The sequence below is a fragment of the Chlorocebus sabaeus genome, chromosome 9, assembly GCF_047675955.1.
Source record: "Chlorocebus sabaeus isolate Y175 chromosome 9, mChlSab1.0.hap1, whole genome shotgun sequence".
Taxonomy (NCBI): domain Eukaryota; kingdom Metazoa; phylum Chordata; class Mammalia; order Primates; family Cercopithecidae; genus Chlorocebus; species Chlorocebus sabaeus.
In genome coordinates this window covers 125,573,182-125,585,946 of record NC_132912.1, presented here as the reverse complement: position 1 = coordinate 125,585,946, position 12,765 = coordinate 125,573,182, and the positions used below count along the sequence as shown (strand labels likewise).

The following is a 12,765-nucleotide window of genomic DNA, read 5'->3' as shown; positions in this document are numbered from 1 at the left end:
CAGCTCCATATATCCGCAACTTGTCCCCCTCCTAGTTTCTTCTCTTTATTCAAGATCCATTTAATTTGACTCCTGTCCCCCAAGCTCTACCCTAAGTGTTCTGGCACATGAGGAAGGCTGCCTCTGAGCTTAATTATCCACATCACGTTTGACAAGTGACTGACTCACTTTGGCATTACTAGCCTAGAAAACATCGTAATACAACACTGTTGTTTCAACAAATTTGCAAAAGCTTACCAAAACGAGACATTTGATTGGCAATTCAGAAATTTTAATGCTGCTTTGAAAAATACTTCCGTACAATATTATCTTTCTCATAATGAAAAAAAGAAATGACATCTGATATGTCAATGGTTTGCTGAAAGCACAGGTATTTTTTGTTTCCTTGTTTTAGGTCTTCCAAAAACTCTGCTTTGAGCTTGTTAAGTTCTTCTGCTAGAAGCTTCAAGTTGTGAGGAAGCACTTGTTCATCTAAAATAAAAAGATATTCTCAAATTACTTGTAAATTAAAGTAATCCGGGGTGTCTAATGACATTAGGAAATCAATTTGATTACTTTAAACAAACCAGTTAGATTCTACAAATAATTGCAATTGAGTTGGTGTAATATATAGAAAAAAGGTCACAATGTGATATTCAAAAATCATCTGAAAGAAGTCAAAGAATTTAAATAACTTGTTAGGAAACATGTGAGCAGAAAAGACTAACCTGAAAGGGACTTTTTGTTGTTGTTGCCAAGAAAAATCAAGACAGCTGACTTACCACCTTACTAAATTAAACAGGCAAAAAAGCAGACATAGATGACAATTTAGTTTTGAATCTGATAAATATCTAGAACAGTAGTTGTGCAATATAACTTTCTGCAGTGATGGGCCTGTTCTATATCTGCTTTATTCAATACAGCAGCCACTAGCCACACGTGGGTAGTGTTACTGAGAAGCTGAAGTTTATTTTTTTGTTAGCTTTATTAGGACATAATTCACATACAGTTTACCCATTTAATCTGTATAATACGGTAGTCTTTTTGTGTATTTGCAGGTATGTGCAACCATCACCAGTTAACTTTAGAACATTTTCATCATCTCAAAAACTCATATCCTGGTGGCTCAAGCCTGTAATCCCAGCACTGTGGGAGGCCAAGGCAGGCAAATCACCTGAGGTCAGGCATTCGAGACCAGACTGGCCAACATGGCAAAACCCCTCCTCTATTAAAAATACAAAAATTAGCGAGGCATGGTGGCACATGCCTGTAATCCCAGCTACTCGGGAGGCTGAGGCAGGAGAATACTTGAACCCAGGAGGTGGAGGTTGCAGTGAGCCGAGATCATGCCATTGTACAACAGAGCAAGACTCTATCTCAAAAACAAAGCAAAACAAAACCCCATATCCGTTAGCTATCATACTGCTTACCACCTTCCCTTCTGCCCACCCCCCAATCCCTAAGCAGCCACACAACCACTGTCTTATCTCAAGATTTCCCTGTTCAGGACATTTCATATGACTGGAAATATACATATACTTGGTCTTTGGGACTGACTGCTTGCACTTTGCATCATGTTTTCAAGGTTATTCCACATTGTATAGCATATATCAGCATTTCATTCCTTTTTATGGCTGAATAATATTTTGGTATGGATACACCAAATTCTGTTTGTCAGCTGACAGACACGTAGGTTATTTTCATATTTTGGCTATTATGAATAATGTTGCCATAAACATGTGTACAAGTTTTTATATGAACATGTTTTCATCTCTCTTGGGTATACACCTGAGAATGGAATTGCTGGCTTGCGTGCTAACGGAATGTTTGAGGGACTGCTAGCTGTTTTCCAAAGCGGCTGTACCGTCTGACATTCCTAACATATTTCTACACATTCTCAACAACACTTGGGTGTTTTAATTCTAGACCTCCTAGTGGGTATGAAGTGCTATCTTATGGTTTTGATTTGTATTTCCCCAATGACTCATCATGTTCAGCATGTTTTCCTGTGGTTATTGGCCATTTGTATATCTTCCTTGGAAAAATGTCGACTCAGATCCTTTGCCCTTTTAAAACTTGGGTTATTTGTGTTTATTATTGAGTGGTAAGAGTTCTTTATATATTTTGGATACAAATCCCTTATGAGATATATGTCTGCAAATACTTTTTCCCATCTATGGCTTGTCTTTTCACTTTCCTGATGGTAGAGGAACTGAATTTTTAAGCACAGATTAAAAACTACTGCCTTCCCTCACCAAAAAAAAAAAAAATATATACACACACACACACACACACACACACACATATATATGGCTCTATATCTGTACGTTTTTAAATGGGTGTGATATAAGAGTGATTTGAGCATAACCGTACCTCCCACAACCCCCCAGGACCTTGCTTCATTTTATAGACAGAAAAGAAGAAAAGCAAATGGTTGAGTGAGAAGTCCTGGAACTTTTTTTTGTTTTAATTATGATGCCATTTCTGTTCTGGTCCTCTGTTTCTCAAACTTTGCATTGTAACCCATTAGTAAGTGGCAATCGGTATTTTTCTAAAATGAAATCAAGTAGAACACAGAGTTCATTAAACATGTGAATGTGTTTTGTGAAACTTGTTTCCACACGAGTTCGTGTACTGGGTTATACCCTGGGTTACAATAAAATCAACTTATAGATCATAGTTTTATACAAGTTTGAAAACAGTATGGCTGGTATATTGTTTCCTTTTCCAATGTTCTAAGCTTTTGTAAAGGTAATAAATGATGGTGATGCAGGGGAGCAGAATGGGAAGCACAGACTGGAACTGGATGTAATTCTGGCCCCCAGGTTACCCAAATATTTAGTAGCTGTTCAGCCTTGGACAAGTTACTTGTTCCTCTATGAACCTCCATTTTCCCATTTGTAAAATTATACCTTATAGGACTAAGATTAGAAACAGTATTTGTAAAGCACTTAACATACAGAAAGGTGCTCAAAAAATGTTCGTTGCTGGTTTTAAAGGTACAATTTTAAATATAGCCATACAGTATTCAAGACCTAATGGAATTGTGTAAAACTCTAGTTACCACATATTTCATCTTTTATATAAATTCTGGTTTATAATACATTGACTTTATTCAAATTCCATGCTGATCTTACACCTGGCCCCTGACTACCTCTCCTACTTTCTTACCTCACCCCATGCTCAATGGCCTCTTCTTGATTCCACAACACTCCAGCCAACCTCTGGGCTTCTGCACTTGATGTGTTCATTGCCTAGAATGATCCTCCAGATATCTGCATGGTTCGCTCTTTCCCATCTTTGCTTAAATGTCATCTCTGAGAAGCCTTCCTGATTACCCTTTTAAAAATAAATCCTCCCATCACTACACTGCCTTACCCTACGTTTTCTTCAGAGCATGGGCGTATACTCATGTAATTATGTTTTGTTTGTCTCCTCATTAGAATGTTCTTCTCCCTGCCGATTGCCCAGCATCTACAGTAAGGCCTAGTACAGTAAGGCGACTCAGTAAAAATTTTGTTGGATGGATGAATACTCAGTTCCAGAGTCAGAATTTTTAGTTATATTTAGTCAAATTGCATAATTAAATTGAAAACATGATGTGAATTTTTATGACTGAAAACTAATAAACTGAGTGTCGGGAATACAAGTAGCAGCAGAAAGTCACAATCATACCAACTCAACACATAACTGACACATCATACCTTTTGCTCCCTTCATTGTCTGAGATACAATCCTTCGGAGTGTCTGATCAGCTTTATGAAGAATGTTAGTTGAACAAATAATTCTATCTGTCTCCTATGTAATACAGACATTGTTATTAGAAGTCACATCGTTTTATAAAATAAATGGCTAAAGCATAGGTCACATGTATTTGAAGGGACTAAAAGAAAAGTTTAACTGGCTTTTCTGTTATTCTTCCCTACAAGAGTCCAACCAAATCAGATCCAGTGGTAAACTGGGTTCCAGCTAGGGCGGTGATATGCTGGTGAATGTCTAATAACTGACTCTCCCAGAGAAAAACCCCAGACCTATCTGTAGTGCTTGCCAATTTCTGTGGTGTAAACATTCCTACCAACAAAACATCAACAGGCTCCAACACTTCTGAAAGTTTAACAATCGGCTTTGGCCAGCCCGCATGAGCTGCCAACAGTGCGTGCCAGTGAGAGGCCAAGCCAGTGACAATGCATCTCTCATTTCGCTCACCTTTTATATTCAGCTCAAAAGATCTTCCTACAAAAAGTTGTTCCTTCTCATTTACATTAAATCCACACTAGAAGTTTACCTTTTGTTCCATATTGTCCTCAGCATATTTTACCGGATTTTCCAAAGCAGTGAGCAATAAATCAGTCACCTCCAGGCTACAGAGAAAATGGGATAAAATACAATAGATCCGTATATCCAACATCTGACTCAAAGAACTTGTATTTATGAATATTAAACTGAATTCTAGAGGAATGAAACTGCTATAACCCAAGATCCTTAACAAAAGGAAAAAATCTAAATGATTTGGAAGCTAGCGTCCATGTAGAAAATCCAAATGCAGCAGCTCAAAACAAATGATAAGCTAAGGACCCCTCATTAAAAAATACCAATTTCCTAAGACTCATGTCAATAAGCTTTGAAAAGTCATTCTCCCTTCCCCTCTTAAGGCTGAACTGGGGGCCATAAGAGCTCAATTTTAGTCCCTACGGAAAGATGCTTGGTCTTTACTTTCTGGCTCCCGCTTATTTACTGGATATGGATGAACAAAGTTTCTCACTGAGCAAGGTCCATGAAGGTTTCAGGTAGAATTCATTCACTGATTTAACAAATATTTATTGAACGTCTTATATGAAAAATACTGTACAACCACGTGCTGAGCTGGGGGTGTAGCAAGATCCTTGCCTTTGCCAAGGCTGATAATGTAATAGAGACAGATAAACAGTTATATAAAGCAAAAAATAATTTCAGATGGTGGTAAGTAGATAAGTGAGCAAAGACAATGAACAAAGTGACAATGATAAGAGTGACAGGGCAGCCCAACTAATGTTCTTTGCTTTAGTTAGGATGGTCAGTGAAGGCAGCCAAGTATCAATATGTTGGAAGGGCAGGGGGGCAGCAAGTACAAGGGCCCAAGGGCGAGAACCAGCTCCTTGTGTTCATGCAGTAGAGAAAGGCTGAAAAGAAGCAAGGAGGGAGAGTGGCAGAATATGAAGTTGGAGAATTCATCTGGGTTAGAACATATAAGTTAGGGTAAGGAGTTTAAATTTTACTCAGATTATGGGAGTGGCACTAAAAAGTTTTAAACGAGTGAGCGCATCAAGTTAAAGCTCAGCCTCAAGATGATCTTCCTCACACTGAAAAGAACCCAGGTGCTGGAGTGAGTGAGATCCCACTGGGTCCAAATCTTGGCTCTGCCACTTCCTACCTGGGTATATTACTTTACTTACCTGGGCCCCAGTTATCCCGTCTATAAAATGGGGATGATAGTTTCTACCCTTAAAGGGTAGAAAACTACCCTTTCTTCCCATCAGGTGGATGGTCTCAGGAGGCAGTGCCTGTGGCCTCTGGCCATTCCTCTGTAAATAGGTCTTAAGAGGACAATCTAAAAAGAGCTAGTTGTGAGGACTGAATGCGACCATATATATAATTTGAGTTTTAGTGTCTATTTAGCCAGTGATCACTAGCTAATTTTCATATCCATGCCCTTTTGTTCTATTTAGTCTGTTTGTTTAGAGACAGGGTTTCACTGTCACCCAGGCTGGAATGCAGTGGTGTTATCATAGCTCACTGCAACCTCGAACTCTTGGGTTCAAGTGATCCTCCCTTCTTGGCCTCCCAAGTGCTGGGATCACAGGTGTGAGCCACTTGTTTACAGTCTTAAAAGAGGTAAAGCATAGCAAATAGATTTTTAAGGGAACTATAACCTTAAGAGAAGATTCCTAAAAAGAAATGCAAAAGGAATTATAGACACTGTTCCCAATATAACCCAAAATTTAAGAAAATATTAGCTGGGGGTGGTAGCTCATGCTTGTAATCCCAGCAATTTGGGAGGCCAAGTCGGAAGAATTGCTTGAGGCCACGAGTTTCAAACCAGCCTGGGCAACATAGTGAGACCTTGTTACTACAAAAAATTAACTGGGCTTGGCAGTGTGGGCCTGTAGTTCCAGTTACTTAGGAGACTGAGACAGGAGAATTGCTTGAGCCCAGGAGGTCAAGGCTGCAGTGAGCTGATACCAATCCCTCGTGGACAATATGCAGGAACTAAGGGAATGTGGTCAATATACCTCTAGAACTGCACAGTCCAATACAATAGCCACTGGCCACATGAGGCTATTTAATAAGTTAAACACAAAATTCAGGTCATCAGTTACACCAGCTACTTTTAAGGGCTCAACAGTCAAATGTGGCTAGCAGCTACCATATTAGTGCAAATCTAGAACATTTCCATCGCCAGCAAAGTTTCTGCTAGAAATATGCTGCTCAAGAACTCTCACGACATACGTAATGAATGAAATGCATTAGACAGCACAGCCTATAAGCCTCACATACAAAAGCAATGTAACGATGGTGAGCTCTAAGGCAAATAGGACCCAATACCAGTTGCACTCTTTCACAGATTTCTTTTTATAAGAAAACTAACAGGCGACCTATTTAGATTATGTATTTTAGCAAGAGAATCAGATGTGTTCTCTGAATTTCCTGCTCCAACTTTTGAAAGACAGTATAATCCTAACAGTTATGAGCAGACATTTGCAAATAAACTTGGGTTCAAATCTCAGCTGTCATTTACAAGCTCAGTGATTCTGGACAAACTAAATTTTCCCATTACACTTGTGGCTTCCACACAAAGGGGGAAATAATGTCTCTCCAATGCCTGTGTGAGGACTAACTAAGCCAACACGGATAAAGCACTGACCATGAACCTGGCACAGGGGAGCATCCAGGGAGGGATGACGTTGAGTGGAATACCTGGCCTCCGAACCACATGCTGGACTCGGAATTGTGAGGCTGTTGTGTTCCCAAGCATTTTTCTCAGGGTTGGGCTTTTCTAGCTTTCTTCCCATCAGGTGGATGGTCTCAGGAGGCAGTGCCTGTGGCCTCTGGCTATTCCTCTGTAAACAGGTCTCAAGAGGACAATCTAAAAAGAGCTGGCAAAAGCCCAATGAATCTGAAAACAGTTTAAAATGACAGAATTACTGCTATACTATTTTTCCAAAATATGAAATAAACATATATTAGACAAATTATGACAATTATAGGAGGAAAAACTCTATTTGCAATACTGAACATCTAGCTTTTAAAATGAAGTCAATCTACATAACCTAATCAAGTTAAATTCTCATTGAAGACAATAGTATTTTTGATATGTGAGTAAGAATCTCCATGTGTAAGAAAAAAAGAGTTTTAATTACATTTCCGAGCCAGCTGGTAGACTTCATATCTCATACTCTGATAATAAAAATTGTCATCCAAAACCAGAAACAAAGGTCTAGAAACAGCAGTTTTTGTTAAGAGGTAGCAAGACTGGGCCTCATATGCTGCAGAAAATATCAGATCTTGATCCTTTAGGCAGGTTATAAAATCTTCCCACATGGCTTCAGTCCTGCTGGGTGGGACAGACATCTGACACCCATTAATGACGGCCATCAAGAAGTATTCCAGGTACTTCAACAGTTCCTGTCGAAGCAATTTCCACTGGGATGGCTACAAGAGACCAAAGAATTGCAATTCATATTAGGCCACTAGGGTGGTTGGTCATCTGGCCTCACTGCCACCCTGCCCCATATGAAAATTTCACCTCACAGTATGGAACCATCTGTAGTTCTCTAACACGCCTGGTTTCTCATGACTTTCTCATGGCCATTCCTTCTGCCTGGAAAACTAATGATACTAGTGCTGTGTAAAGTTTTCTCAGACTCAACCATGCAGAAGGCAGCTCAGCCTCTCCCTTGCCCATCATGACTCCCCATTCTACACATATTATCTCCACTCTGGCAGTGCTTACACAGTTTAAGCATTTGTTTACGCTTCTCTCTCTGCCAGATCACTGTCCATTGTATACTCAGCCTCCAGCAGAGGGTCTGGCACCCAATAGGTGCTCTAGAAATGTATATTAAATGGATGACTGACTGAATGAGTGAACAAATAATTTACTTATCATCCAAGAGAAAGGTGGAGTCAAAATCGGCATCCTACCAAAATAGTCTGGCTAAGATATAATAATGCAGGTTTTCCCTTGAAATGAGAAAGGTAGTAGACAGCAAAAAGATCAGGTGAAAAGTCCCTGGGTCAAGAAGAAAAGACCTCAGGCTAACAAATAAGTTGATATGGGATGGGGAAAGATGGAGGAAACAGACTGAGGGGAATAAACAGCTTGAGAATACAAGTAATCTTGTGCTGGTCAAGGGCTGTGGAGAATCCTGACATAGTTAAGAAATCTAAGCTGGAGGGAAAACGGGAGGACAGGAGAGTGAGAACTCTCACTTGCCCGCCCATGCCTTACCACCACTGAGATTACACTACATACAACAAACACATCAGCTAAACCCCCTAAATTGGAAACACATATCACTTCCTAAGAGGTGAGCAGATGAGTCCCACAGTTTTTGTCCATAGGAAAAGCGTGGAAAAAACAACATAATACAAGTGAAGGGAAAGCCAGCAAATACAACAATCCCTATCGACAACTTTCAGATGTCTCCCAAGTGGTGAAAATACTATCATCCAGGTCAATCCTGTGCTATCCCGACACTGGACTTACTTCGCAATTAACCAAGAATGAGAAAGTAGATACACTTTGCTGGAGAGCCCATGCACCAAATGTACTGTATTTATATATACTTAAGAGAGTGGAGTCACATAACATTTGCATTTGATTTCTGTAAATTCATCTACATTAGGCATTAAACAACAAAATAATAATGTAAAAATTTCAGAATATTTCAAAGAGTATTTACTCTAGAGTAAGCATGAGATGAGAGAAACGAATGTAATCTACTCTTCCCCCACTGGTCTCCGTTTCCACATGCTTCTCCAGGAGGATGTATCTCACCGTGCTGTGAGACGAGGAGGGCTTAAAGAGATGTACGTGGAACATACAACTTGTTCCGTAAATACAAACCCATTACTTCCTCTGGTGGTCAACTAAGAAACAGCCATCTTTCCCAAAGCTGGCAAAGGCAGATTGACTTTACAAAGATTAAGCTTCATAGGTCTGATAATGCATTTGTACAGCCTCTTTCTATCGTTCTGAGGGACCCTAGCAATTCTGTTACTTATGATTTGTATTCTTTTTCTTAAAGAGGATTCCTCAAATTACAAAACCTGAGCCCACTCGTAGCTAGACGTTTAGAGCTTCCTTCCCTCTCTTAAGGAGAAACTTTCTAAGGGATTTTCAAGAGTGCATTTGACTACAGGGGCTGTCCACCTTGCATGCTGACTTGAGAACCTGACCCTGTCTTAAGACTGAACTGTATAGACTATACAATATATACATGCATCAAATATACAGATAAGCCTCTAAAATGCATCGCTCTAACCGTTGGCTTTGTAACTACTTTATGACACATTTCTACAGCCAACTCATTCACCCTCTGCAGTAACTATGTTAACCCAGCTCCACTTTTCTCGAACTTCACCTCCCACACCAAGCACGGCCTAGCGTGCAGTTGGCGCTCATGGCAAATCACCCAGCACCGAGTGGACGCCAGTGGCCCGGCCCGGCCCCGCCCCGTCCCGCCCCGCGCCGAGGCCCAGGCCCCGCCCCTCCGTGCTGACCGCCGGTCGCGCTCTTGCCCCGGCGAGAAACGCGTCGGGCATGACATCATCATACGCGACAACACCAACGGCCCAACCCTGCTCCTGCCGCAGGCGGTGGGCGAGGGCGCGCGCGAAAGTCGATTTTCCTGCCGCGGGGAGGCCGCAGAGGACGCAGAGGACTCGTTTTCGCGGGCCGTCGCTGCCTGTTCCTCTGGTGGTCTCGGCGGTCTTCATGCTGCCCGGGGAGACCGGAGGAGGCAGGGAGAGTCGTCTCCGGGCCACCGTCTGCCCAGCGCGCACGCGCAGCGCCTCCGCCGCCTGCCGGCGCAGTGGAGGAACTGGCGTGGCTGGATTTCCGTGCGGCCCCAGAGGCACCTGCTCTACTGGTGCCCTTCTGCTCCCGAGGACCAGAGGCTGGAGAGACCGCGGCGCTGCGTTCCTAGCTCCTGGACATTCCCAAGGGTCCCAGAGTTAGGATTAATCTTCAGATAGAATCCCTTCCCTGCCGAAGGTTGCCAGCCAGCAGGATTGGCGCCTTAGTTTTATTAGGATGAGGTCTTTCTGCTCAGGAAAATCCCAAGAGACGTTGAGCCTTTCCCTCCAGCAATCTTTAGAAAATAAGTTGCTGGAAATCAAAGAATAGGAGGCGAGGCTGACAGTCCTACCACCTCACTCCTTTGCGGTTCCCGGATGTGAACAGTGCAAGGGCAAAGTAAACATTCGTTATTGTGCCCTCACACCACCAGTGGGCAGCAAGCGTGAAGAAATATGGTCAGGAAAGGCATCCATAGACCTCAATTCCAGTGCATGCAGGCAGAGAACAATAGGTGTTTGAGTTAAAAAGTAATACTAAGCTATGGAGAAGTATAAAACAAGTTTTTTTGTTTGGGGGTGTGTTGTAGAAAAATTGAATTCAGATAATAGTTTTTTGTTTTTTGAAACAGGGTCTCACTCTCTAGCCCAGACTGGAGTGCAGTGGCCCCATCTCAGCTCACCGCAACCTCCGCCTCTCAGGCTCGAGGGATTCTCCTGCCTCAGCCTCCTGAGTAGCTGGGATTACAGGCGCACGCCACTACAGCCCAACTAATTTTTGTATTTTCAGTAAGAACAGGGTTTCATCATGTTGGCCAGGCAGGTCTCGAACTCCTGACCTCAAATGATCCACCCGTCTCGGCTTCCCAAAGTTCTAGTATTACAGGTGTGAGCCACCGCGCCCGGCCCAGATTCTAGTTTTAACCTTCTATTTTAGGGGATAATTCCTTCTTACCTGTAAAGGGTATGTTCAAAATGTGAAGACGTGAGGACAGAATCAGTGTATACTGGGTCAAAATATGCTAAAGCTGATATCTTTGTGATTATAAAGCACATACAAATAATCTCATTTTCCTTTTGGATTGAAAGAGCAATGAGTTAAACTCTTCGTTTCATGACATTTTATCATTATTGGTCCAGTATAAGGTCCCTCTCCTTAATTTGCCCCTCCCCTACTTTTTTAAGAGACAGGGTTTTGCTTTGTCACCCAAGCTGCACTGGAACCATAGCTCACTGTAACTTCGAATTTCTAGGCTCAAGCAATCCTCCTACCTCAGCCTCCTGAGTAGCTGGGACTATAGGCATCTGCCACTGAGCCTGGCTCCACTGTCTTTTATCTCCCATCCTCCACATCCACACCCATTTAACCCCTGCAGGCAACCGTGATTTTTTTGTTTTTTCTTTTTATCATAGTTATTTTTGTTTTGGTTATGTATTTTTTTTTTAAATAGGCTTAACTTTTTAGAGCAGTTTTAGGTTCACAGCGAAACTGAGCAGAAAGTATACTCCTTCCCCTCCTCATTCATAACCTCCCCCACTATCAACATCCTTCACCAGAGTGATACATTTGTTACAATCAATAATCAATGAACCTACATTGACACATCATTATCACCTAAAGGCCATAGTTTACTATTGCTATTGGGGTTTACTCTTGGTGTACATTCTGTAGGTTTTGTCTATGTATAATGACACGTATCCATCATTACGGAATAGTTTCACAGCCCTAAACATCCTCTGTGCTCCGCCTGTTCATTCTCCCTCTCCTCTAACCTGACACCATTGATTTTTTGGGTGTGTCGCTGTAGTTTTGCCTTGTCTGGAATAATATACCATTATATAATTGTAATCACACAGTCTTTTCAATTTGCTTCTTTCACTTAGTAATATGCATTTAAGGCTCCTCTGTCTTTTTATGGCTTGACAGTGCATTTCTTTTTAGCCATAAATAGTATTCCAATGTCTGGAGGTACCAGAGTTTAGTTTTCCACTCGCCTACTGAAGGAAATCTTGGTTGCTTCCAAGATTTGGCAATTATGAATAAAGCTGCTATAAACATTCATGTGCAGGTTTTTGTGTGGACGTAAGTTTTCAACTCATTTGGGCAAATATCATACCAAGGAGTGTTATTGCTATATCATAGAGTAGGAGTGTTTAGTTTTCTAAGAAACTGCCAAACTGTCTTCCAAAGTGGCTGTACCATTTTGCATTCCAATCAGCAATGAATGAGACTTCTTACTGCTCCACATCCTCCCTCGTATTTGGTGTTGTCAGTGTTTTGGATTTTCGTCATTCTAGTAAGTGCGTAGTGGTATTTCACTGTTCTTTTAGTTTGCATTTCCTTACTGACATATGATGTTAAACATCTTTTTTCTTTTTTCTTTTTTTTTTTTTGTGAGACAGATCTTGCTCTGTCACCCAGGCTGGAGGCAGATCATGGTTCACTGCAGCCTCAACCTCCCAGGCTCAAGCAATACTCCTGCTTCAGCCCCCTGAGCAGCTGGGACTACAGGCATGACCATCATGTCTGACTAATTTTTATTTTTGTAGAGATGAGGTCTCCCCATGTTGCCCAGGCTGGTCTCAAACTCCTGGGCTCAAACCAACCTCATGCCTTGGCCTTCCAAAGTGCTAGGATTGCGGGCGTGAGCCACCATGCACAGCCGAACATCTTTTCATATGTTTATTTGCCATCTGTACATCTTCTTTGGTGAGGTGCCTGTTCAGATC

The 12,765-nt window shown here is 41.6% G+C and overlaps 1 protein-coding gene across 1 annotated transcript; it reads right to left on the bottom strand.

The window, feature by feature from the left end:
* Positions 1-249: 249 nt before the first annotated feature.
* Positions 250-10,405, bottom strand: PSTK (phosphoseryl-tRNA kinase). Its single transcript, XM_007964316.3, has 6 exons — positions 9,742-10,405; positions 7,377-7,668; positions 6,934-7,132; positions 4,265-4,340; positions 3,684-3,777; positions 250-471 (listed from the first exon to the last, which is right to left on the bottom strand). The coding sequence occupies exons 1-6, from the start codon at positions 9,955-9,957 to the stop codon at positions 272-274; spliced, it is 1,077 nt and encodes a 358-aa protein (XP_007962507.2). The 5' UTR covers positions 9,958-10,405; the 3' UTR covers positions 250-271.
* Positions 10,406-12,765: the final 2,360 nt, after the last annotated feature.